Source organism: Lissotriton helveticus, chromosome 4_1, assembly GCF_964261635.1.
Source record: "Lissotriton helveticus chromosome 4_1, aLisHel1.1, whole genome shotgun sequence".
NCBI lineage: Eukaryota > Metazoa > Chordata > Amphibia > Caudata > Salamandridae > Lissotriton > Lissotriton helveticus.
Window position 1 is genome coordinate 105,469,368 of NC_136063.1, and position 27,713 is coordinate 105,497,080.

General features: G+C 45.1%; 1 protein-coding gene across 4 annotated transcripts in view; it reads left to right on the forward strand.

Moving 5' to 3' along the window:
* The window catches only part of NUGGC (nuclear GTPase, germinal center associated), a 1,180,213-nt gene extending 1,152,581 nt beyond the window's left edge, over positions 1-27,632 (forward strand). For 3 of the 4 annotated variants that reach the window (XM_078686520.1, XM_078686519.1, XM_078686522.1), the window contains exon 30: positions 26,815-27,066. In XM_078686520.1, the coding sequence (XP_078542646.1) occupies positions 26,815-26,915 (101 nt within the window). In that variant the 3' untranslated portion in view covers positions 26,916-27,066. Of the gene's footprint in view, positions 1-26,814 lie in introns of all 4 variants that reach the window. The other variant, XM_078686521.1, reaches the window with a different exon arrangement.
* The last annotated feature ends 81 nt before the right edge of the window (positions 27,633-27,713 follow it).

A 27,713-nucleotide genomic window follows, 5' to 3' on the forward strand; every position in this document is an offset into this window, starting at 1 on the left:
ATATCCACGCAATCAACAATAGACACAATTGAGAAGACTAGGCCTTTCCCTGACCTGAAGTGTTGACTACACCCGTCCCATTCCTAGTTCTTTCCCTTCTCCCTTAATTTTATCCCCCTCTATCTATTTTCTCCTTGCCTCTTCTTGGTCCTCACTGGCCAGTGGATGTAGGTGAGGTATTCTGTAATGTCTTTTTCTTGCTATATGAAAAAATTTGAAAATAAGATTTACACCAAAGACTTTCTTAAGTCTGTCATAGACTGTTCACAAAAAGAGAAAATCTCCTTAAACTACTACACCTAAGCTCACCACTCCATCTGCTAAGTCTGGAGTGCATCCAGAGAATTTCTCAGCAGCGCCTTAGACGATGAAGCCTAATCTTGCTTTGAAAATCTCAGCGATGACCTCGCCGTGAGAACACCAGTGTTGGTCACAATACCTACAGTGCGGCTACATCAAGGACGCCATCCATTTCCTCGTCTGTGTTGACTCCGTCTGCAAAGATGTCATCGATGAAAACTCTGTCAACAGCACCTGAACAATATCGACAACACCATTGACTGGGGTCCCTTCGATGAAGATAACTTTGTCGACGTTGAAGGTTGTAATAAAGCCCTCACAACTGCAAATTACATCTACGGACTCGACAACAATGCCGAGAACGACACTGTCCACGAGAGTAAAAAGTGCCAAAAAACATTCCTACTACTTGGACATACTTCCCCCAAGCAAAGTATCTCCTTTCCCTCCAAGTCACCTTCTTGACATTGAATAGTCAGATGATGGCATGTTTGGGGCAGCCCAAGCCCTTCTGAGCTCCACGTCAAATATCAGGATGAGGATGATAACCACTACTAAGATGAACAATATGATCCTCAGCAGGCGAAATACGCTGAAAGGCCCAACCTCGGAGAGCATTTCCACCATTATGGCCCATCTCCTCACAAGAAGGTATGGTGAAGGTTCCTTTGATCGTATTTTTAGACCTCCAAGTGATGTTGCAGGACTGCTATGAAAGGTTTTTAGAACCCACTTAAAAAAATCGCCAAAACAGCCTAGCCCTCTGTCTCCGATGACACTGAGGCCTTTTCCGCCACCCTTGACACCCAGGATGACACCTGCATTCAACATTGCACCACCTCCCAGGGATGATCCCTCATCATCAGGCAATGACAGAGGAGGGAGGAATAGCAGATAATCTATCCATACCAAATAAATGGAATGACTATTTAATCCCTACACCATACACGCCTGCTGCACAACGGTGGATTCCCCTCCTGCTGACATTAGGTGTTTCCATACCTGATGGAGAGAGCTGCAAAAAGGTTTCAACTAACAATCATAGTTAAACAGTCCGACTGTCACAAAGATCATAAAAAATCCTGCGACGGACACTGTCGTCTTTCTGCAAATTGACAAAGGGCAAGGCAAACGGAGAGTCAACTTCTTGTCTAGTAGGGCACCCCAAGTCATCTCTCAGGAGGCACAGCACCGGTCCAAAAAACCGTCCACACCTATCTTCGCTCCACTAGTTAGGGATGGCAGGCGCCTGGACAACATCAGTAAAGGATTCTCCTTTATGTCAGCAATCGCAGTGCATGCTTGGGCTGGTACGAAGGGCAAATGTGGTCTGGCATTTGTATTTCTTTTTGATAGATCTTATGCCTGAGGACTAAAGAGCAGACATAAAAAGAATCCTACCACAGGGGGATAGAACATCTTCAGATATCATTGATTGTGCTATGAATATAGCCTGCACTGTGTTTCGCCAGCTGTCAGGAGCTGCAGCTTTAAAATATCAGGAGGTTCCAAACGTTTTCAACAATATCAACCATACCAGCAACTGTATAGGCCAGCTACTAGCAGCAATCCTATCAAACACCACCTGCGGCGGCATATAACGAGCAAGCGTCTAGGCAAAAGCAGACCCCCCATCCCCCTCTTATGCCCCCCACCTTCCAAGGGAAGAAACGCTGACAGACCTCCATTTACGGTTATACTGTGGAATTCATCACGCGTGTAGAACGGTCGTGAGAGATGGAGCGGTGGAGAGGAGAGGAGCGGTCAAACCCTGATTAACGGAGGTCGCCGAAAGGATATCATACCGCATTGCCGCATTACCACATCACGGCGACATACAAAAACAAAGCCCAGAGATTCAGGGAAATAATGGGATAATGGTGTCCTACCCGTAGTTTGTTTGCATTGCTTCTGGGAGCCCTGTGATCTGGACACCGTATCACTCTGTATCGCGGTGCTGTTCGTGTCTGCTCAAGTCTGATTACCGGTGAGAGGAAGCAGGAGCCAGCGAGTCAGCGAACCCGGGAAGCTTAGGCTGTCTGCCTATTCAGGCTCGAAGAGCGCCAACGAATGTTTCTTCCCATCACTTACCGCGGGCCGATTGGACGCCTACTGCGGGAGCTTACGCGAGTGGCCAGAGCAGCGAGAGGGAGAACCTGTGCGGTGCAGAGGCCAGGTGACTCGCGCGCCGACATCGGGGAAGGGAGAAGTCTCCACAGGAGTGAGGGATGCGCAGTCACGCCATCCGTGGAGGCAGCTGAGAGAGGAGATCCCGGTAGTCAGCGGGAATAGCAGTATCTCCGCTGTCAACAGGACTAAAAACAAGAAGAGAGCCATGGCGCCAAAACAGAATACAGCGGCAAAAGCGGCGGCGGCGGCCGCAAAGAGGAAAGCAGCAGCTGCTGCTGAAGCCACAGCGGAGTCAGAGGATGGGGACAGTCGCCAGGCAAAGCAGACACCGCCGGTAAGGAAACCTTAGCATTTAACTAGAACTAAACCTGGAACTTCCCCAATAATTGATATGTTTGCTAAGATAGGCAAAGACAAGGACAAACTCCTCAAAAGCAGCGCAATAGCTGTTGATAAAGAGCAAGGGCAGGAAGGAACTGTTAAGGATGGGGGGGGTGTACCCCCTCTTCCCACTGAAATAAGTGAAAAGTCTCTAGTTTACTCAGCGGGATCTAATGGGATTATCGATGGAATAACTGCCAACGGCAAGGACAAAGACTCAACGAAGGAGTCTACCGAGGATCAGGGAGGTGCTGGCAAATTGGATGAGGCAGTAGAACAGAAAGAGAATGCTGTGGATACTATGGCAGACACGGGTAACTCAGGGGGGAATCCTGGACAAGATAAAATAAGCGATAAAGAGAAGGATAAGGATAAGGACAACCCCCCCAGTGAATGCTTCTTCTCTGTCTCAGAAGGCGGTGAATGGTCAGAGGATGACAGCTCAGTACAGGGAGGAAGTAATCTGGATACCGAAAGCGATCCGGAAATTGGATCTGATCCTCCTATATCCTCAGCTAGACCTCCTGCTGGGGTTAAGACCCAAGAGCTTAGTTGGGACCACTCCTCAGACTCTCATTCTCAACTACTGGGTAGTCCACTCGGAGAGTCAGCACAGATGTCACTCTTAGAGGTGATACACAAGGAGATCCTGGCTCACAGAGAAGAGACCCGCCAGGACAGTCGTAAGGCACAAGCGGCTGTTAGGAAAATGCAAGGGGCAATAAGAAAGCTGTCCAAAGTGTGTGGTAACCTTGGCGATCGAGTCACAGATCTAGAGGAAAGAGTGGTCTCGACGGAGGCGGAATCAACGGCAGCCATTACTAAGGTGGACACCCAAAATGCCCAGATAACAGATATACAATGGAAGCTGGAAGATTTGGAGAACCGGCAAAGGCGGAACAACCTTCGGGTCTTAGGGGTACAGGAGGGGGTGGAAGGGCTGGACATAAGAGCCTTCGTCATTAAACTTTTCGAGAAAGCCTTTGTGGACCTCCCTGGCTGGAACTGGGCTGAGGAAATTCAGCATGTGCATCGCACTCCGTTCAAACCAAAGCAGCATGCAAAGGAAACGGACAAGCCCAGAGCAATATTAATATATTTGGGCAATTTTCTATTAAGGCAAGCAATATCGGAAAAAGCTAGGCCAGACGCGAGGAAAATAGTTGGAGAAATTTCATTTTTCGTCAGGCCAGACTTTTGCCATATACTTTTGCGTATAACTGTCGAGAGACGGTGGAGATTGAGGCAGCTGATTCCCCCCTTTCAGGCCAAAAATATGCAGGCATATTTGATCAATCCAGCGCAATTAAAAATAATAAATGCTGGCAGAACACTGTACTTTATGTCAGAGGTGAAAGCCAAAGAATATTTGGACTCTCAAGGGGCTGCAGCATGATTTCTATAAAGTTAAGCTATCCGGATAGTCATAACATCCTAATAGACAGGTGACCAACAGGGCAATAGGGTTAATATATTATCTCCCTTGTTAACTTTACCAGGCATTGTAGTTATATGAATCGTGGGGCGGCTGTCCGGGATGGCTTTCCTCAGGCGCATATTCCTTTAAGTAACAGTTGTGTATGATTCAGGGCAGGTTTTCTAAATGTATTGTTTAAAATTTTCTCTCCATCGCTTCAATCGACTCTTCATCACGTGCACAGACCAGGTCTGAGCGCCTTAACTGAGTTGGTGTGTGGGTGGTGGGTGGTGGTGGGTGTGGCCGGGGTAGATCTGGGGAGGGGGACGGGTGGGAGAATGGTGGGAAGGGAGGGGGTGGGGGGGGAGAGAGGGGAAAAATTGAAAAATTAGATGTATCGGTATTTGATTCGTTTTTGTACCAGCAAGAGAGTATGAGTAATTCTTGCTAAGGCATCAAGATTCAGTCAGTCATATCTTCGGAAAAGACTTATATCAGATCATGGTACATATTAAGATTTGCTCCATCAATGTTTCGGGGTTAAATGATTGGTGGAAACGTCAGAGAGTCAGCCACTTTGCAAGACATAACAACTTGGACATCCTTTGCTTGCAGGAGACACACTTGCCCTGGGATAAAAGGAATCTTCTATACATCAGGGGTTATGAGACGTTGGTTTGCTCTTCACAAACCTCAACAGTTAGAGGTGTGGCTATTTTAGCCAAACAAAATCTAGGTGGGGCAAAGAGAGCAAAGGCAGATAGCTCAGGAAGATGGGCAATAGTAGAGCTGACCCTGGGGTATACTCTGTGTACAGTCTATGGCTCAAACTTTGACGACCCTGAAGTCTTTGACATTCTGGAAGAAGAATTGGTAGACTGGCCAACTCCCATTGTATTCTGTGGGGATATGAATATCTCGTTGGAATGGAATAAGGCTGCCAGGTATATAGGATCTAAGCCAAAAATATATAGAGCACTTACCTCTCTTTTGAGATCACACGGACTAGAGGATGTATGGAATGTGAAACATCCCACGGATTTGGGCTTTACCTATTTTTCTTTCCCGCATCAAAAATACTCCAAACTGGATTATTTCTTTCTCTCCTCAGATAAGATGGGTAAAGTGAATGTAACAAAAATGCCCAAATATATCTCTGACCACAATCCGCTGGTTCTGACAGTTGCGGTAGAAAACGTAGGAAGGCGACAAACGAGCTGGTCTTTCGAAAGAAAGCTTCTTGCGGATGATAGGTTTGTGAGTCACATAAGGCAATGGGTAAAAGAATTTTATGAGATGAATAGGTATAGTGCCTCTCGTAACACAGTTTGGGATACATTTAAGGCAGCTATTAGGGGGGAGACAATTAATTGTTCGGCTAGATTGAGGAAGGAGGATAGGGAGAGAGTCGAAACTCTGATTAGAAATTTGGGCATAGCAGAAACACAGCATATCAAAGATATAGGTCAGCGGATCAATGGGCAGGCAAGCTTAAATAGAATTAATACTATTAAAGCGGATCTCCAGGGGCTTGTTACACAAAAGGAATCCAGAGAATATCAGTCCTCAAGAGCGAGTCGGTATGAAACAGGGGAACAAGCAGGAAGAGTGTTAGCACTGCGGATCAGGCAGGAGAGATCCAAAAATATTATCCCATGTTTACAGGAAAATGGGATTGACTATACAGAACCCGGGGAGATCCTGGAAGTTTTTCAGACCTTCTACCAAAAATTATATGATGAAGAGGGTGATGGGATGGCACAGAATCAAAATTTAAAAGATTAAGGCCCAAAACTAGATGAAAAAAGCAGGGAGATATTGGAGTCTGACCTGACTTTAATGGAGGTAAAAACAGCGTTACAGGAACTAGCAGCTGGTAAAGCAGCAGGACCTGATTGCATCCCACTGGAGTTATATAAGTGTCTAGAGGAAGAAATCGCCCCAATATTGCTGGATTTATTTAATGGGATAGTGTGCTCAGGGTTAATCCCCGAAACTTGGAAAGAGACAAATATTGTAGTATTTCACAAAAAAGTAAACCTAAAAATAATCCAGGCTCCTATCGCCCGATCTCCCTTATCAATAATGATACGAAATTATACTCTAAGATATGGGCGATAAGGCTGGGAAGGATCATAGGTCGGTTGGTCTCCCCTTGGCAGCATGGGTTCGTGCCAGGCCGTGACACTACAGATCATATAAGACGAGCTATAGCTCTGTTCGATGCCTATGCTGCCAGGGGTGAGGATATGGCCATGATCCTTCTAGATGCTGAGAAAGCATTTGATCGGGTGACATGGGAGTGTCTATGGGGGATCTTGGTTGGTAGGGGGTTTGGTAAGAAGAGCTTGAAGGCTATTAAGGCTATGTATAGAGATCCGGTTGCAAGGGTCATGGTCATGGGGCAAAGCTCTGACAAAATAATAATTAAAAGAGGTACCCGACAAGGCTGTCCATGTTCCCCGATACTATTTTCACTGTATATAGATCCCCTGATCCAAAAAATATTGATGTCCGAACAGATCATCCCGGTTAAACTTAATAGCTATACAACTAAAATCTTGGCATACGCCGACGATCTGGCAATCATTACAATCGCTCCCCAACAAGCATTGGTTGAAATTAGTCAACTGGCCAAGGATTTTGGGGTACAGTCAGGATACCGCTTAAATGAGGAAAAAACACAGATCATTTGTACAAATAACATCGTTAAATGGGATCATAGATATGTGGACTCAGCAGTATATCTAGGGGTAAGAGTAAATGCGAATGTCAACAAGATCATTTTGGACAATTACTATCCACTGCTAGAGTCAATTGAGAGGGAGCTAAGGAGGATTGATGTGCTACATTTGTCATTGATCGGTAGGGTAAATGTTATAAAAATGACTGTTTCCTAAGTTGCTCTACCTCTTTCGCTCTATACCACTGCTGTTGGAGGAGGGGGCAATCAGGAAGATTGAAGGAACATTTATCCGATTCATTTGGCAGTATGGGAGAGTTAGGTCGTTGGCACGTCTGTCTCTACCACTCACGAGGGGGGGTCTCGCTATGCCCAATATCAGGCTATATCATTGGACGTGTTTGTTAATCCAAATGAATATATTGTTTAAACAGGATGATGGAACAGTTGAACCTCCACCTGATATTCGAACAATCCCCACTATTTACAAGCTCTTAGTTGGTAGGAAGGCAGTAGGATTGCTGATGCGAGAGGTCGAAAGGAGATTTTATAAGAGATCCAGATACAAGATCTTGATGGCTGTATGGGGAACTTGGAAGTCTGTGGGGAAATATCTAAAGATTCCAAAAATTCATTCAAATATAGATATATGGAAATCTAATACCTTTGTGCACCTAGGCCAAAATATTAATAGCCGATTTTGGAGGGAGAAGGGAATTAAGTGTCTAGGTGATGTTGTATTAGGAGACGAGATCATTGATTTTAACACATTGCAACAAAAATTTGGGCTCCCATCTAGCCATTGGTTAATTCATGCACAATTGGCCCAAACAATCAGATCATTTAGGCCCAGGCCATCTCTTGTGGTGCGCCATACATTAGTTGAATATCTGAAAAATGGAGGAAAGAAAATTAAAACCTGTTATGGTAACCTTCTGCAGGAGCTAGACGATGATATGGATAAGGTTGAAACCACTCTAGCTCATAAACTAGGGGACCCGGATGTAGACCTGGATCTCGCCATAGTATTGAATAAAAAGATTTTTCGCTCCTCAAATCTAAGGGCTCAACGTTATAAAACTCTTTTTAACTTGTATTTCACTCCATCAAAGCTGTTCGACTGGGGAGTGAGAGATAATGATAGATGCCCTAGGTGTAACATGGGACCGGCAGATTTACTCCACATGTTTTATAACTGTCCGAGCTTGACACCAATTATCAAAGATATACAGCTATTTTTAGAGGGGTTGCTAGAACAAAACATCGTTCTATCCCCAACAACGGTTTTAGTAGGCATCGACGGGAAAATGAAGACAGATGGTGGTGCGGAAGCTCTTGTCTTCATTTCTGTCGCTATATTTCGTCTCTTAATTTCAGCGGGTTGGAAAGATCCCTATCCTCCCACCTTCCAACAATGGCTCTCAAGATTTTTAGGAATGCACAATATTGAAGAATGTCTTTATGAGCTTAAGGGGAGGAAAAAATGTCAATTCGGCAAGAAAATCTGGGCTCCAGTTAGAAAATGGAGGGAATCTAGACATTGATAAGATGAAAATAATTTATAAGACTGTCTGGTTCACATGAAGATCGTGTTTTCTTTTAAATTCTGTTTTACTATTCCCCCCCTGTGTTTGAGTACCATGATCTTAATATCCTTCAGAATATTTATTCTTATCGTATAATGACTGATTAATGAATTGATATGTGTAATAATGTATGTAATGTAACTAATTTGAATACTTGAATCATCTCAAAAAAAAAAAAGGGGGGAATTCATCACGCGACTGCATACCTCTCCATCACAGGGAGTGCACCCACCGAGTTTTCACTTCGGAAGGAAGCCAGCACCATGTCAAGCAAAGGAGCAATAGAAAAAGTCCTTCATTCCAAAAAGGGAATGGGTTTCTACTCCTGTTTTTTCCTTATGAAAAAGAAATCAAGGGAATGACGGCCCATTCTGGATCTCCACAAATTGAAGAAATATGTATGGAAGCAATCGTTTTGCATGACAGACATCCTGCATCTCCTCAACCACAGGGATTACATGAAAGCCCTGGACCTGCAGGATGCAAATTTTGATATCTCAATATATCCCAAGCATCGCAAATTTCTCAGTTCAAAGTCTTCCCATTCCGACTCAAATCAGCTCCCCACATCTTCACAAAATGCCTTGCTGCCGTGGCAGCGTCCTTAAGAGAAGGGGGTTATCGGGTATTTCCATTCCTCCAAAACTGTCTGATAAAAAGCCCATCAAGAGCCACAGAAGCTTGTCTCACATTATTCATCTGCCTAGTACTCACCACTGTTAACCACCAGAAATCGTCGACTCTTCAATCCAACAGGATCATATTCCTGGGAGCAGCTTTGAATACCATCCAAAACAGAGCATTTTTATCCGAGGACAGCAGACTCAAACAAATGGCCCTCAGGCTGTTGAGAAAAAAGTTAGTTTCAGTGTGTCGGTTTGGCTCTCCCATGGGATGATGTCCAAGGCAATATCTCTGGTCCCTTTCTCCCGCCTGAAAATTAGACCTCTACAGGAGGAGCTGGACAAGCAATGGCTCTAAACATAAGGGTCATTTGACAATCTAATACAGATCACCACAGGCACGACAGAAGCTCTAACCTGGTGAACACAAGTCAAAAATCTCCGTAGAGGGCTATGGTGACAAGCCTCAAGATCTGCAAATAGGTGTAAGATGGTCTCCAGATCAAAACACCATGCACATCAATCAGCTGAAACTCAAAACAATCTAACTAAGCCTGCAAGATTTCCTGCCAAGGATCACAGGTCCGTCTATCTTAGTTCGCACAGACAATACCACCAGCATGCATAAGTGAACAAGCAAGGGGGGCAAGATCGCCACCCCTGTCCAGGGAAGCTCAGTAGATGTGGGACTGGATCATGACACATGGGTTACCATTTTGAGCAGAGCATGTACCAGGGACAAGCAACATCTTAGCAGGCACACTCAGCAGAACAAGGAACTCCCACAACGAATAGGAGCTCAATCATAAGGCGCTGAACAAGAAATTTCCCCCCTTGGGTAAGCAGCTCTAGATCTCTTTGCAACACCAGAAAACCAACAAATTCCGATTTTATGCAAGTTGGCATCCAGAGTCGTGGGAGAATGCCTTTTCGATCAGATGGTCAGGGATCTATGCATACACTTTTCCTCTTATTCCAAGGGTCCTCAGCAAGATGTAGACAGAACAGTGTCATATTATACTGATAGCTCCCAGAAGGCCCAGACAGCAGTGGTTCACAGAGCTACTCCAAGGCTAGGTCCTTCATCCAGACCCGACTTCTGTTCACTCATCCTCATGGCATTAGAATTCCATTAATTCACGGATGTAAATATAACTCAAGATTGCGGAGACATTCTTGCAAAGGCCAGAGCGGATACCAGTACAAAAACCTATAGATTGAAATGGAAGCATTTCTGTCCATGGAGCCAGAAGTTGAGTATGAATCCTCTTCAAGCATCACAGAACAAATGTTACCTTATCCCTAGAAAAATCAGGATTGGCCCATGCATCAATCAGGGTACATCTGCCTGCAATCGCAAGATATAATTACTCTTCGTTCTCTTTGTCTTTGTGGTCTAATAGGATCATTAAGCAATTCGTCAAATGACTATTTGGGGTTGTCTCTCCAATAAGGGCCCATACAACTGCATGGCAGCTGAAGGTAGTGCTAAACCAGGTAGTGAAACGTCCATATGAACCAATACACAAGGTGGACCTTACGTTCCTATCATGCAAAGTTGAATAACCGCTGGCTTTATCATCAGCCTGAAGAGTGAGCAAAATACAGGCATTTACAATTAAAGACCTCTTCCTATGTTTTACAGACGACTCTGTTATCGTATCCGAAATTTACCTGACCAACTGTTATAATATATGGAAATACTCATAGAGGTGCCCCAATCATAAAGGCAAACATCGCCCGGTGGCTCTCAGCTGCCATCCAGTTCTGTCATTCAAAGGCAGCTAAAGTTAAGGCACATTCCACTAGAGTGATCTCTACCTCGACTGCTTTATTTGCAGGAGTGCCGCTGTAGAAGATATTTCGAGCTGTGGCTTGGAAGAATGTGCATACTTTCATGCAGCACTATTGTCTGGAATCAGCGCAGTGCAGTGATGCAGTTATTAGACAGGCCTTTTAGTTCAATAAAGTTAGCCTTTTCGATTAAACATGTTTGGTTAATGTATATAGATACAGATGATTATATATACATATATACATATGTATATATCCATATATATTTGTGTGTATAGATGTTTTTCTGTATGGGTGTTTATACCTGCCATCCGCTATTTGCGCCATTAGCACAAGGATTGTACAAATACTGAACTGCTTGCTATTCTTATTCAAGCATGTAAATCTATGAACGACTGAGTACTGGAGACGACAATTAGTTACCTGTAACTGTAGTTCTCTAGTATTTGGTATCTTTCATAGATTCACATGCGACTCACCCTCCTCCCCTTAGCGGCTCCCCTTATTGGTTCGGGAATTCTTTCCATCTAGTTTTTTAATATCCAAGGGCATCAGTCTCTGTGGGGCGTATTCCAGAGGGTGCTATCCCCTGATTGGCTGGAGTTTGGTTCCTTTTAAATCATATGGATAAGTTATTAAAGTGAGTGTTTCGTTTCCGTTATAGCCTATGGTAATGTTATGTACTTCTTAGTATGGTACTGTAGGATTCCAACTTCGATGACTGGGAACGATTCAAGCATGTAAATCTTTGAAATATACCAATACTGGAGAACTACAGTTAACGGTAAGTAACTTATTTTCTTATCGACTGGATGACCACGGTTCAACTCTTTGTTCCTAACCACCTCTTTTCTGATGGATGTTACTTGCCTTCTAAATCCTCCCCCGGCTCTAGTGCTGGTCTAGAAAACTTAGAATAGCTCCCAAGCACCGTATAAATTATCACAGAGTAATGTAAGATACCACCCTGCATAAAGTTGTCGGTTCCTTTCTGCGCCTTTTGATGCAGATAAGGAGCATCTCCTCAGTTTCAGCCAGCTCAATTCTTCAAAATTAGCAACATTGTATTTGCGCAGTTAGTGATGTCACCCCCTTTTGTGTTAGGCTTCATGACAGATTTGAATCTAGAATCCTCACAACAGCTGGTTGCATTACCTAAGTCTCAAGCAGGACTTCAGCTCCTGTAACTGTGACCTACGGCAAACACCTACAACGGCTGCAACGCATCCAGAACGCCTCCGCCTGCCTGATCCTCAATATCCCTCGACGCAGCCTCATCACCTCCCACCTGAGAGACCTGCACTTGCTCCCCGTCAACAAGAGGATCACCTTCAAGCTCCTCACCCACGCACACAAAGCACTCCACAACACCGGACCAGCCTACCTGAACAACAGACTCACCTTCTAAACCCCCGCCCGCCAGCTCCACTCCGCCAGCCTCGCCCTCGCATCCAACGAGCAACATCTGGCGGCAGATCCTTCTCCTTCCTCGCCGCAAAGACCTGGAACGCCCTCCCCACCCATCTGCCGCAGACCCAGGACCTGCTCGCCTTCAGGAAGCTCCTCAAGACCTGGCTCTTCGAACAGTAGCAGCACCCCCTCCCCTCAGCGCCTTGAGACCCTCACGGGTAAGTAGTGCGCTTTACAGTTCCCTGATTGATTGATTGAATGCACTTTAAGGTGATTAAGGAATGGTAGCCACACTGTTCAGTCAGCAAAAAGGGAGCACTCTAAAGGAATTCCTCCAACGTGAGGTACAAAAAGCATTGGGGGGGGGGAGGGGGGGTTCTCTCACAGGTTCGAAGTTTGGCCGTCAACTCCAGGCTCAGCGTAGTCTTTGGAGCTAAAACCTCTCTTGGAGAACTGCATTTAAAGTTTCTAGTGTCTCGGCTGGCCCTTAGTAAATAGTGGCCTTTACAGAGGCCTTGCTCCAAATGTTATAATCTGCTCCATCTCCGTCTAGCGCACCTTTTGGCCCCAAGAAGCCTTCGAGTTGCTCTGACAGAATACCTGTCGGTGGCTCCTGCCTCAAAAACAAGCAACCCCATTCAAAGTTCCACCAAGCCGCATCATGAACAACCTCTACTGTTGTGCCAAAGTACATGTCAGTTGCCACACTCTCCAGCGCTGATTGTGGAGAAGGCTATTCTTTCTTTCTCCCTCTAAAACACGGTCTGGTTTGGCTCTGCCAAGTGAGAAAACAAGAGCCTCTTTTGAGGATGATCTCTTGTGCAAGCCTCTTTCGTCAGGCGTAACAGTTCGCCAGGCTGCATGCACCCTTTGTCTCAGATTCTGATGCAGTTCAGGTGCCCCACACAGATGACAATGCTGACAAGATAGATGATCTTTCTACATTAAGGACTCTCTCTACATTGATTTACCGATGCTGGTGGTTTGAACTCCTCTATTGGACTTGGGTTGGACTGTTCTGTGCCCCTTCTGCTGAGGAAGTTGTCTCTTTCCAAGCAGTGACAGGCTTATTAACTTATTCAACAGCCACAGAGATAGATTTGTTGCAGCTTCAGGGTCTGTGGCGATGCCAGAGGTGAGCACCATCTACATCTCCTGCTATACTTCCTCAGAGCCGTGTTAGTTAACCCTATGATGAGCGGAGTCAATGCTTAGCCTCAAGTGACTATTATTACCCACGTTGCTTTATTGCTTTTAAAGATCATTTTTAAAACTTTAAATTGTACTGTATTTGAATGTAGATCAAAGCTGCTGATAATGGGGATTGAGGAACCTATGTTAAGGCTGGGGGGTCTGTATGAGATAACCTTTGTAACCAATGTTTTTCTGGGAATCTGCAATAATATACTTGTGTTAAGAACTCTGTTGAAAACGGGGACATTTGGGAGGTAGTCTCATTCAGACTCACAACGCAGCAATATTAGCTGCACATGCGCTATTTTTCCCTATGTTTGCCACTGCAGGGACGCCATCTTTAAAGTCGGTGCTCTAAGGGTTGACTGATGTCAGACCTCTCCCACGCACCATTGGGGTCCTTGCAATTTAAAACCCACTATGCCGTGAATGAGTATTGATGGTTCACCAAAGGCAATCCTGTCAGCTCTGGGATCGCGCCAGGACCCCGTGTTCCCCAACCAACTGCACCACTCCCAGAAAGCTTTATACATGAGAAAAACTGTTCACCATCAACCTGGTAGGTAGGAATAACTAATGCATTTCCCTAGACATTATTAGCCTTACAGATGCCCTAACCATGTTGTGCCACAAATGCAAGGCTGTGCTAAACTGAGAATCTTACCTTGTGCCTAACAGCTGCACAGATAAACGCCAGATCCCTAGTCAAAAATAAAATCTAATTTGCCGACTTCATTGACAACTACAATATTGATCTGGCATTTGTCACTGAAAACTGGGCAGATGCTACATCTGGACCAGATCTGATCACAGCCATCCCCTCAGGCTAGTCCCTACTTAGACTGGATCAGCAAAATAGGAGAGGAGGGGGTCTTGCGGTTGTACACCACAAGAACAGAACTGACTCCTCCCCACCAATCCTCACACCAGACTGCAAAGCCCTTCAATAGTTTAATCGAATACTTATCTTTCGCCCTTCTGGCCAAAGACCACTTTTGAGCAAACCATCGGCTCTTTATTGGAATCCAACTGTCTGATCTTGCAGTACTGGGAGATTTCAATTTCCGTCTGGAAATAATGAATGACAAAAACACAGGACTTTTAATAGACACTATGGCCAGCATGAGTCTAACGCAAATGGTCCAAGGACCCACGCACAAAGCTGGCCATACCTTGGATGGAACTTTTTCTAACAACCCAGCCCTCTGGTTTAATACCACACTTCCCCTGATTTGGTCAGATCACCATGCCGTTCTGTTTAATCCATTAAACACACAACGCACACGCAATAAACCTGTGTCTGACACAAACTAGAACTGTCGCAGCTCAACGAGGTCCTAACTAACACCATTCCGGATGTGCTAGATGACACCACTACTAATGACACAAATTGGTTATGATCCACAGCAGACCAACTGGCTCCCTAAAGTCCTTCAACTGCCACCATCAGCCCTACGGTTCTCAGGAAAACTCTGGCAACAAAAACAAACCTGCTGGAAGCAAGAACGCATTTGGCTGGAAAAATATGATTCAAGTGAAATGTAAACAAAGCACAGCTACAAATGGGGGTGCACCCGGCAATGAAGTGCAGAACACTTTTGTTCTATCAAACGTCTTTATTTTAACTAAATTCTTTCCATAAGTTAAACGCTGTAAGTAAGGCTTACTTGAACGCGGACGAACGGACTGAGGTTATGGATTTTTTCGTTTTCGGTCTTTACCTAGCCCTGGGAATTTCCCCTTTTATCCAGCGCAATACACTGGATCACTGATCTTGGATTCTAACAACACAGTTTTCTGAGCTTTTTGTGTTAGGAAGCCTTGACGATGTTCTCCTTGTGGGAACGAAACGCATTGTCTGAGCTGTTTATGATTTTAACTTATGGAAAGAATGGAGTTAAAATAAAGACTTTTTATACAACTAAAGTGTTATGAACTTTATTGCCGGGTACACCCCCATTTGTAGCTGCCCTTTCAGGATCTGGGACACAGGGGCACCACACAACGGCTGGTGCTGGGGTATCCGTGCACAGGACTACTTACTAAGGAACTTTGCGTGAGGAGTGCAGAGCCATAAGTCCGCCGTTGAAACCTTTCTTCTCAAATATAAACAAAGCATCTATGTTTATAAAACTATAATTCAGGGAGAAAACCCTTCCTACTTTTCGGAGAAAACTACACAGCCAAAAACTCTGCCAGAACTCTTTTTTTTGCAAAATTTTATATAGCGCCGGAGGTATCAGAGCGCTTTACATGAGGATCAGTGAGTTACATAGAAAAGTATAGACATCGGAAAAAGAAAAAAAAAACATGAGGTTACGCAATAATGTGAGATAATTAGTACATACACACGTCTTATGGGGAGTCAAGAGGTAGAGGGGGAATGGTAAATGGGGTAGGGAATGCAGGAAGTAAACACAACGGGGAGGTGAGGAAAACGATGTCCGGCTGGGTAGGTGCTGACCGAGGGGTGAACCAGAGACAAACTCCTCTATAGCTGCATATGACAGCTCCACCGGGCATCAGCCAAAGTTGCTCGGGCACTGCAGTAAGAACAGACAGTTTTTGGTTTCCGCCCAGGTGGCATCGTTAAAGTTCCATCAAGAGCACCAGTCATGGTGTTGCTGGTAAACGCCGTCCGTCTCATCCTCCAGCTCGCCTCCAGGTCAAGAGTTGAGAGCGGAGAGGTGGAAGGGACAGTTCAAAAGTCCGCAGATCTTCCCCATTCCCAGGAGCAGTGGTGAGTGTAGGGCATTTGAGCAGTTTTCACCGACTGTTTCCTAACCCTCTGCCCAAGCCAGTTATACTATGCGTCAGGTGGATATGCATAAAGCTCTGTCACTGGTGGTTGGCTTTGGGTATATCCATAAGCAGAGAAGAGTGTGCTATTGGCTTAACATGAATATTCATTAAAATGAATACAGCCGAGGAATACCTGTTCTTTCAAGTGTTGAATCTCACCAAGGAAGGAATGGGAAGAGTTAGATGGGCACACCAGCAGTAAAAATGATTGTTCATAGGGGCATTTTGGTGGTACACCTGTTTGAACTGTCAGGAGCTTGCACTGTCTGCACCTGTAGTAAGAGGAAAAGACCCATCGCACCTCTACTATAGGAGAGGTTTTTAGCTTCCAGGTGATGTAAACACAATCACATATACCCTTGTAAAATGCACATTCTCAACCTACCCTTCGCCCCCATTTTGCAGGTCTCTCTTCTACCATGTGTGTTTATTTAGGCGTTTTGTTGCTCATTACAAGCCGCTTTGTGGCCACTTCAGAGTTTTCCTCCAGGGCTCCCTTTCCTTCCCGATGGTGATGCAGGGCTCTCCTGTATTGCAGGGCTACCCTCCTGCCCTGTTCCCAGGCTTATCGTCGTCGTCCACCTCCTTTCTATGCTCCTATCAGCAGCTTGTCTCTACCGCTGGCGCGCGGCCCCGGAAGCCCCATGATGGGGTGCTAGACTCCACTGGCACAACCTCTCGCTAGTAAAGCCGTTCTATCAGCAGCTCACCTCTGATGCGGTTGTCTCCGTGACAGGGTTGGATTGGGATTGAAAATCGGCCCGGGCACGCAAAAAAAAAAATCGCCCCACATTTGCATAATCACTCCTCAAATCACTGCTTTGGCGTAATCTTATAAAAAAAACTTTAGGAGGAGGGTAAAAAAATGCAGGCGTGAGTTTACAGTGGTGAAACAAGTTAAGCCACTTCTACTCAGGCCCCCTGCCACCACTCAGTATGTGCACACATTAATGGGCCGGCCAGCGAGACAAAGGGAGTGACACCTCTTGTAAACGGAGGTAATGAGCGCCCACCTGCCTATAGAAAGGCCACTCAGACACCTACTGGGTCACTGGCTGTATTCGAACAATAGAGACAGTGCCCAAATGGCCCCTCAGACTGCTCAAAAAAAGAGGCCCACATCAGCACTCGGACACCGGCCCCTCGGGCATCGCCCGAATGCCCGCGTTACCAATCCGACGCTGCTCCGTGAGTGTCAGCTGTGAGTTCGCGCTAGGCCTCACAGACTGTCTGCCAGTGGAGGGACCCCCTGCCGCTCTCTTCACTTGCTGCAGCAAATCCGGTTTGTCCGTCCGCGCCGGGGGCCCGCACCAGCCTCTTCAGGATTGCAAATCAGGCCGTATCTCTGCACAAATTCGGACAGGGCACTCTTTGCTGGGCTCACCGCCTCCCGCTTTTTCCGATACTCCAGGCATCACGGAAGTCCTCGCCACACAATTTTCCGCTCTCGGGCCAGAATCAGTATCTACTCACATCAGAGCATCGGAAGCCTCACAGAGGGTAAAAATACTTAAATAGGAAGCTCTTTTCATGCGCTGAGCTAGTCGAAGCAGTGGAGCAACAGTCCAGCGTCGGATTAGTAACAGGGGCATTCGGGCAATGCCCGAGGGGCCGGGGTCCGAGTTCCAGCTGAGGGCTGCTTTTGAGCAGCCTGGGAGCCGATTTGGGCGGTGTCTCTGTTGTTCGACTATACCGCCAGCGGCCCAGTGGGTGTCTGACTGGCCTTTCTGGAGGGAGATGGGCACTCGTTACCTCCCGTACAGCAGCAACAGGTAGAGGTGTCGCCCCTTTTCTTTCGCTGGGCATCCCATTAATGTAGGCATACTGAGCGGGGCAGGGGGCCTGAGGAGAAGTGGCCTCACTTGTTTTCAGGTGTGTTTCACTAGTGTAAACTAATGCGTGCATTTTTTGCCCCCTCCCCCCTTTATGTAAAATTACGCTGAAAGCAGTGATTTGAGGGAAGGCATTATGTTGGCCGATTTTTTTATGCGTGCCCGGGCCGATTTTTAATCCCAATCCAACCCTGAGCAACACTCCCCATCGAACGGTGTGAATTCTCGACTGACAAATTGTCAGAATCCTTCCAAAAGAAAGTAGCAGGAGTCTATAATGCGTTTGTGGCAAATGAATGTTCGAGGCATATGGGCTGCAGATGGTACATTTATGAATAGATCGCCATCTGGTGTTGGGCTCGGATGATTGCACTTGTTTTTCTTCTGGAGAAGTCTTTGTCGTCATAGATGACTCCTCCTCTTGGTGTCAGTGCGCATGGGCATCGGCTCCATCCTTAGATTGTTTTTTTCCGCCATCGGGTTCGGATGAGGATCGAAGCGCTCCGGACCGACTTCGATAAAGAAGGTTATATTCGGCGCGTAACCCTTTCCAATTCGACGGTATTGTTATCGAACGCGACTTCACTTCCATACCGACGCGTTTCGAAGGACGACGACTACGAGAAACTCGAAGTAGTCCAGCCCGGGGTCCATGGAAAGGACTCCATTAAAAAAATGTCCAACTTGTGGTGCTAAGTTCCCACACAAGGACCTACACGAGGTGTGCAACCTCTGCTTGTCCCCTGAACACGAATCCAGGGACTGTGAGGCCTGTGCAGCGTTCTCTTCAAAATCGACAATTAGAAACCGTCGAGCCCGAAGACACGAGGTATCGAGAATGCAGTCACAAGCAATCCCGGAGCTGTTCGAGGACCAGCACCCAGAAGAGGAGGAAGAAGAAGAGGCCGACGAGGCGGGGTCGGAAGTGGACGAGTCCGACGTCGAGGAAATCGACGTCCAACAAACCGTGAGTGACGACGTCCCTTTACCAAAGAACAGACCCCGCACGGTGTCGACCCCGCCCTCGAGCCCGGTCAGACAACCGAAAAAAGTTTCCGACGCCCCGCCTTCGAGCCCGGCAACGAAACCGAAACACTCGGTCTCCCATCATGGTGGTTCCGATAAACGGACCACATCGACACCGAAGCTCCAAGTCAAGGAAAGCTCGAAGTCGAAGCAGTCCATGTCGACACCGAAACACGTTTCGACGTCGAAAACACCCTCGACACCGGGGACATCTTCGATACCGAGGACATCGGATCCGAATAAAATCTCGGTGCCGAAAATACAAATGGACAGTCAGAAGAAAAAACACCTTTCGGAACCGAAAACTGTGGTACCGACACAGGAATACAAGACCGATCCTAAACAAAAGACTCTGTTTATTGATCCAAAAACTGGCAAGGTAGTCACAGAACTACCTAAAAAGAGGAAGAATGAACATTCGGACGACAAAACTCATCCGAAGAAGAGAACAATGGGGACAAATACAACTCCTCCCCCTTCTCCAAAACCTAGACACACACCATCTTCTCCTCTTCCTCACAATAGACCAAATATTCCTCCCACACGACCATCTACACCTACAATAGATGTAGAGAGTGACACAGGGGAGGGGGAACATCCTGGGGATGATGAAGACACAATCCCAGAGGAGGCAGACCCATGGGAAGAGTACAATGTAGGGTCAGATAACGATAACGACCCTGAAATGTATCCTTCAAAACCTTCACCTCCTGATGATAATACTGGTTTTGCGCAACTCATTAATAGAGCAGCAACATATCACAAGGTAGAACTACATGCAGAACCTCAAATAGAGGATTTCTTATTAGAAACACTACCTACTGCACAAAGAACATCAGGAACACTACCAATGCTTAAGGGCCTTCTCAGTCATACATCAGAGATATTCAAAGACCCAGTGAGGGCTAGGGTACTGAACCCAAGAATCGATAAGAAATATAGGGCAGCTCCAAAAGACCCAATATACATTAAAGGGCAAATTCCTCTAGACTCACTAGTGGTCACAAACGCTCGTAAGAGAGCAAACTCTTTATCTACAGGAGAAGCTTCACCTCCTGACAAAGAGTCTAAGCTAATAGATGCCTCTGGCAAGAGAGTAGCATCTCAAGCGGCAAACAGCTGGCGCATAGCTAATACGCAAGCACTACTTGCAAGGTATGACAGAGCGCATTATGATGAATTAGAAGAACTCATCACACATCTCCCGAAAGAACATCAAAAGAGGGCAGATCAACTCATACAAGAAGGGAAGTTAATTACTAACACTTCCATAAACTGCGCCCTAGACGCGGCAGACACTGCAGCAAGATCTACAAACACAAGCATCATGTTAAGGAGACATGCATGGCTCAGGGTATCAGGGTTCAAACAAGAGGTACAAACATCGTTACTGAACCAACCTTTTGATGGGAAAACACTTTTCGGCACAGGGACAGATGAGGCCCTAGAAAAAGATGAAAAAGGATACGGAAACGGCTAAATCAATGGGAGCATTGCAACAGCCGACACAAAGAGGTTCCTTTCGTAGGTCCACCTATAGAGGAGGATCCAAAAATACAGGTACGAGCCAGCAACAAACCTCTTTTACACCTACATCACCCAGAGGTAATTCTAGAGGTAGTTACAGAGGTAACAACAACAAGGGTAGAGGTCGCGGAAACAACAACAACCGCAACTCTCCAACCCCAAAGCAGTGACTTCATACAGCTCCCCCCAGACCATATAACACCGGTCGGGGGACGCCTATCACAGTTCCTACCTGTCTGGGAAAACATCACATCAGACAGGTGGGTGAGACAAATTATCCAACATGGTTATTGCCTGGAACTCACATCTACCCCACCAAACATCCCCCCCAAACAGCGTCCAATGAAACAAGATCACCTGACACTGTTAAAGCAGGAAGTACTATCCCTGCTAGGAAAGCATGCCATAGAGAAGGTTCCACAGCACCAACAAGGAACAGGAGTATACTCCCTATACTTCCTAATTCCCAAAAAGGATGGGTCTCTAAGACCGATACTGGACCTAAGACCTCTCAACGCATACATAAATTCGGAACATTTCCACATGGTCACGCTCCAACAGGTACTTCCTTTACTGAAGAAAGGGGACTCTCTTTCTACACTGGATCTAAAAGACGCTTACTTTCATATCCCGATTCACAAAGCCCACAGGAAATACCTCAGGTTTGTGGTAGAAGGACAACATTATCAGTTCAAAGTCCTTCCGTTTGGTGTCACAACGGCACCAAGGGTGTTCACAAAATGCCTGGCAGTGGTGGCAGCTCACCTAAGAAGACAACAAATACATGTCTTCCCATACTTGGACGACTGGCTAATAAAGGCCAAGTCACAAGAGGAATGTCTTCAAAACACACAAAAGACAATTCAGCTACTACACCAGCTAGGGTTCACGGTGAACTACACAAAGTCACACCTACAACCAAGCAAGGTTCAACAATATCTGGGGGCTACTATAGACACAGAAAAAGCCAAAGTATACCCCAATCCAGTCAGGATCCAAACAATGCTTACAATCATTCAAAGATTCCAGCCACAACACTCACTACCAGCAAGAGTGTTCATGCAGCTATTAGGGATGATGTCATCCTGCATACTGCTAATTCCATATGCCAAACTACAAATGCGTCCGCTACAAGAATGCTTAGCGACACAGTGGAATCAGGCTCAAGGACAGATTACAGATCTGGTGTTGGTAGACGACCGCACACACCGCTCTCTGAAGTGGTGGAACACAACAAACATTGCCAAGGGGCGGTCGTTCCTAGAACCAATTCCACAGGTGACAATAACAGCGGACGCATCGCTCACAGGATGGGGAGCACATATGGAGAAATACACAGTACAAGGAAGGTGGAGTGTGCAGGAAAAAAGACTGCACATCAATTACCTAGAACTACTAGCGGTGTTTCTAGCATTGAAAGCCTTCCAAATACATGTTACCAACAAAGCAGTCCTGATCAGAACAGACAACATGACAGCAATGTATTATATTCAAAAACAGGGGGGGGACGCACTCTCTCCAACTATCCAGACTAGCACAGGAAATCTGGAGATGGGCCATTCCTCAAAACATCCATCTGTTAGCCGAACACCTACCAGGAGTCCAAAACCAGATAGCAGACATCTTAAGCAGACAGTCGTAACAAATACACGAATGGGAACTGCACCAACAAATACTGCAGCCATTCTTCCAAAGATGGGGACAGCCAGAGATAGACCTCTTTGCCACTCATCAGAACGCAAAATGCCAAAGCTTCGCGTCCAGGTACCCGCACCACCTGTCGCAGGGCAATGCGTTATGGATAAATTGGTCCAACAAATTTGCATACGCTTTTCCCCCTCTCCCACTAATCCCATTAGTGGTCAGAAAACTACAACAACACTCAATGATCATGATACTAGTAGCACCCACGTGGGCAAGACAACCGTGGTTCACCACGCTCCTGCAACTCTCACAAGTGCCACATCAAAAGCTACAAATTCTACCCATGCACCTTACACAGAACCATGGAGAAATAATGCACCCAGATCCCACACAATTGAACCTAGCGATCTGGCTCCTGAAATCCTAGAATTTGGGTACTTAGATCTACCCCCAAACTGCATGGAGATAATTAAACAAGCGAGACGTCCCACCACCAGAGCATGCTATGCAGCTAAGTGGAAGAGGTTTGCTATACACTGTACTAATAACAATATCAACCCTCTGGACGTATCAACAAAGGAGATTATTTGCTACTTATTACACTTGCAGCAATGTAATCTAGCGTACACATCTATCAGGGTACACCTAGCAGCTATAGTAGCGTACCTACAAAACAGGCAACACATATCATTGTTCAGAGTACCAGCGATAAAAGCCTTCATGGAAGGCCTTAGATTACCACCTTCCCCAGTCTGGAACCTCAACGTAGTACTCACCAGACTAATGGGGCCACCTTTCGAACCTATGCATAGGTGCGAAATACAATTCCTTACATGGAAGGTGGCTTTCCTTATAGCCATTACCTCACTCAGGAGAGTAAGTGAATTACAGGCATTGACAATACAAGAACCATTCCTACAGTTACACCAGAATAAAGTGGTTCTTAGAACAAACCCAAAGTTCTTGCCTAAAGTAATTTCAGCATTTCACATCAACCAGCCAGTGGAACTACCAGTCTTCTTTCCAAAGCCACAGACGGTAGCAGAAAGGGCTCTACATACACCAGATGTCAAAAGAGCCATTTTGTACTACATAGAAAGAACACAAAACTTCAGGAAAACTAAACAACTATTTGTAGCATTTTCCCCAACACATAAGGGCAATCCTATCTCTAAAGCAGGCATCACTAGATGGATTGTAAGATGTATACAAATATGTTACATTAAAGCAAAGAGAACATTAACTGTTCCTCCTAGAGCTCATTCTACACGAAAACTAGGAGCCTCTATGGCATTCTTAGGGAACATTCCCCTAGATGACATATGTAGAGCAGCAACTTGGTCTACACCACATACATTCACAAAGCACTACTGTGTTGATGTACAGGCTGCACAACAAGCCAGAGTGGGCCAAGCTGTATTAAAAACTCTATTTCAAACAGTTGCGACAGACACTGGTGACCACCGCTAAGGAGGTAACTGCTGTACAATCTATTCATAAATGTACCATCTGCAGCCCATATGCCTCGAACGGAATATGCTACTTACCAGTATGCATCTGTTCTTGGCATAGAGGGCTGCAGAGTGGTACATGCCCTCCCTGCCTCCCCGGAAACCTGTGTCTGTCCCAACATTATCTTATTTAGATACACTTACATGGGCATATCTTTATGTATTATACTACACTACTCCATCTAACCCTACTATGGCAAAACAATCTAAGGATGGAGCCGATGCCCATGCGCACTGACACCAAGAGGAGGAGTCATCTATGACGACAAAGACTTCTCCAGAAGAAAAACAAGTGCAATCATCCGAGCCCAACACCAGATGGCGATCTATTCATAAATGTACCACTCTGCAGCCCTCTATGCCAAGAACAGATGCATACTGGTAAGTAGCATATTCCATTCTAATCTTATCACCATTGAAATCTACTCGGACCCCAAAATAAGCAATACATTCACCAATCTCTCCCCTTTAACATCTGAACAATTCAGTAGACTACTTGACTTGGTAAAATCTAGTTCCTCATCCGATCCATGTCCCCCAACAACACTGCAGATGGCTTCAAAGACTGTAGTGCCCTACCTGATGAAGATCTTCAATAAGATGTTCGAGATGGGATATTTGTTCCCGAAAGCTTGGAAAACGGCTTCTATCCTGCCCCTTATAAAAAAAAATAATGCACATTCAATCCCCTCAAAACCAACAGTCAATTCCAATATCTTGCCTTCCTTTTCCAGCCAAAGTGGTGGAAAGAGCTATAAACAAGGAAATTACCTCCGTTTTAGAGAATAACTGTCTCCTAGACTATGCTCAGTTTGGTTTTAGAAGTGGACAAAGTACTGAGGGGAAACATCCATCACAACGCAACTTTTACGACGCACTACCAGTACAACGCAGGATTTACAACGCAAGTCATTACAACGACTTGCGCTGGAGGGCGCTGTAGGATAGGGAATAGTTTAATTTACTATCCAAAACCTTCCCTACTATCCACGGGGACTGGAGTTGGAATAGTAAATTAAACTATTCCACTATCCAGCGCCCCCCAACGCAAGTGGTTGTAACGACTTGCGTTGTAAAACCTGCGTTGTAAAGGCATGCGTAGTAAAAGCATGCGTTGTGATGGCATACATCCGTACTGAAACAGCACTAATTGTTACCATGGAGGAAATGTGGACATGTCACGATCAAGAAGGGCAGGCAGCCCTGATCCTTCTTGACTTGTCAACGACTTTCGATACTGTGAACTACAAGTCCCTACTTAACCACCTTAGCAGCATTGTAATAAAAGACACTGCACTGACCTTACTCAGATCATTCCTCTCTTTAACCCCGATGCTCTTCAAGATTTACATCACACACCTTGCCAACCTGATCAGGTCTTTTGGCTTCTCCTTGGTGTCATACGCTGATGACACGCAAATCACCATTTTCAGCAATATAAATAAACTAGCAGATAGATTTCACAACTGCGTGGGAAAAGTTGAAATGGATGATGGTAAACTGCCTTAAAGTTAAATTTGTGTATGACCGAGGTCATCATCTTTGGCAACAACCCGGATTTCTGGTCTCCCACCTGGTGGTCACAGAAACTAGGGACAATGCCATCCCCCGTATAAAAAACTAAAAAAAGGTGCAAACCCTATGTTTCATTTTTTACTGCAAACTGGTGTTCAGAGCAGAGGGGAATGCACTTACCTCATCTGCCTTCAACACTTTAAGAACAGTAAAAACAAAATCTTCCATTTATCCCCCATGAACTCCAGAAAACAGTAACTGTCACCCTGGTCCCATCTAAAATATACTACTGCAATGCGTTGTACCTCAACTTGCAACACAGACTGTAAAGAAAGCTGCAGACCCTACAGAATGCAGTCGCTCAGATGCTATTCCAAAATTCCAGTCAGCTCTCCAAGCACTAAGCATACTTCACTGGCTGCCCACCAAAAAATACATCATTATTAAAGTCCTCTACATCGCTCATAAGGCCCTAAATTGCTAGTGCCCTGAATATATCAGAAAAAACCTCAAAAGGCATACCCCTATTAGAGCATAGCGATTAGGCTCAGCAAAACATGGCAACGTCCCCCAGTTTAAACTGAAATATTGGAGAGTCAGGAGTTGTATTGATTGGTGGCGTGTCTAAGCTGCAGAATAGCCTCCCTCTCCATCTAAAATCAGAGACCACCCTGATTAGATTTAAAAAAAAGATTTCGAAACATGGCTTTTTACAACCTAACTCTAGATATATTCCTCCTCCTGTAACGGTAAGCACTTCTGACTCCTGCACCCGGAAGCCTCGGGCATTCACCCGCTTGACAAACATTACGATGAACAAGCATCTAGTTGGTGACACATCTTTCATTTTGCAGTGAGTTGGAAGGACTTTACTTCGGACTGCAGGTTTCTCAAGAGTGTGGATGATGTTTAAGCCCTCCCAAACTCCTCATATTCTCCCTGTCTGATTTGCCATGTTGGCCAATCATGCTCAAAGTGTCTGCCTCCTGGGCTAGACTATGGAAGGACTCCCTGTTAGGAGAAAACTTTCCAGGTGTTTAAAGGAGAAGTGACGAATACCTGTACATAGGTCGCCAAAGTGTGTGGCAAAAACCTCTTCATGAGCTGAGGTTGTCTGTTCACACCAAACCTTAATTGTCATGCTTGGAGGTCTGATCCATGAGGCTATTGATATTTTAATGGTTGTGCATTATTTAAAGATCCCACCTCTGGATAATTATCAGTAACTAAGGTTGGCTTACTTACCAATGCATTGTTGTACATTGTTATCACATTTTGTTCACACTTTAAATAACATTTAATAACATTGCGTTCACTGATTGCCTAGATTGGTTCATTTTGCATTATGGGGTGCTTACTGCTGTTGGAGTATTTATGGCATACTAATAAATCAACTTGACAAAAAAAATCACAAACCATATACTTTTTTAATTTCAAAGGTAATCTCCAGATTCGATCCACTGAGGGGATTCTAGGACAGCTGCGATTCACAAGTTTTCAAGGTCAAAATGTACCTGGTGTGGAAAAATACGACTCCTAGTGCCACTCTTCAAGTATCAACAGAGAATAACGTCAATGATCCAGTCTTTCCGTTCAGATCTCGAGTATTCCCTTCTGAGGAACTTTGGGGATACCTGTTACCTGGTTATCTTGGTGACTCCTAAAGTGAACTGCCAGTAGCATGGCCTGGGGTTTTACCTGGTTGACTTGCACTTTAAATCAGAAAACATTTCTCAGTCTGTTCTGGGGATGATGTTTTGTTCAAGATTGTTGCCTTCTCCCACCTATCAGTGATTCGACTTAAATGGTATGTTTTGATTGAATTGAATTGAATCAAAAACAGTGTTAAAGTATTATATTTTGGGGACAAGAATTTTCTACTTTGTCTGATAAACTGCAACTTGTTGATTCTCTCTGACCTCTAGTTTCAGGGTTTTTCTCTAAACAGTCCAGGAGTTTGAGATGTCTTTTCTCTAGCCTGTAGGAAAAGATGTTTGCCATAGATACTTTTTGTAATTTTTGCAAATACAAAGCGTTTTATTTTCAGTGTTGATCATCATTGTTTACTTTATGAGCCGGCAGAAGGTGATTGTAAAAAATGTCTTCCAAGGTGGAGATTAGTCGCAGGTCCACTTGTATCAAGAGCCTGCCATACATACATGCTTTATTTCTCTTTAAGATATTTTCTAGCACTTATATATATTTGCAGCATTTGGTTTGTTATGTGGCCATTTCAAATAAAAAAAGAGTGGTGGTGTTTGCCATGTTTTTGTTTATTTCATTGTACATTGAAATATTCATTTATTGAATTTCTAAATCTAATAAACTTACGTGAAAT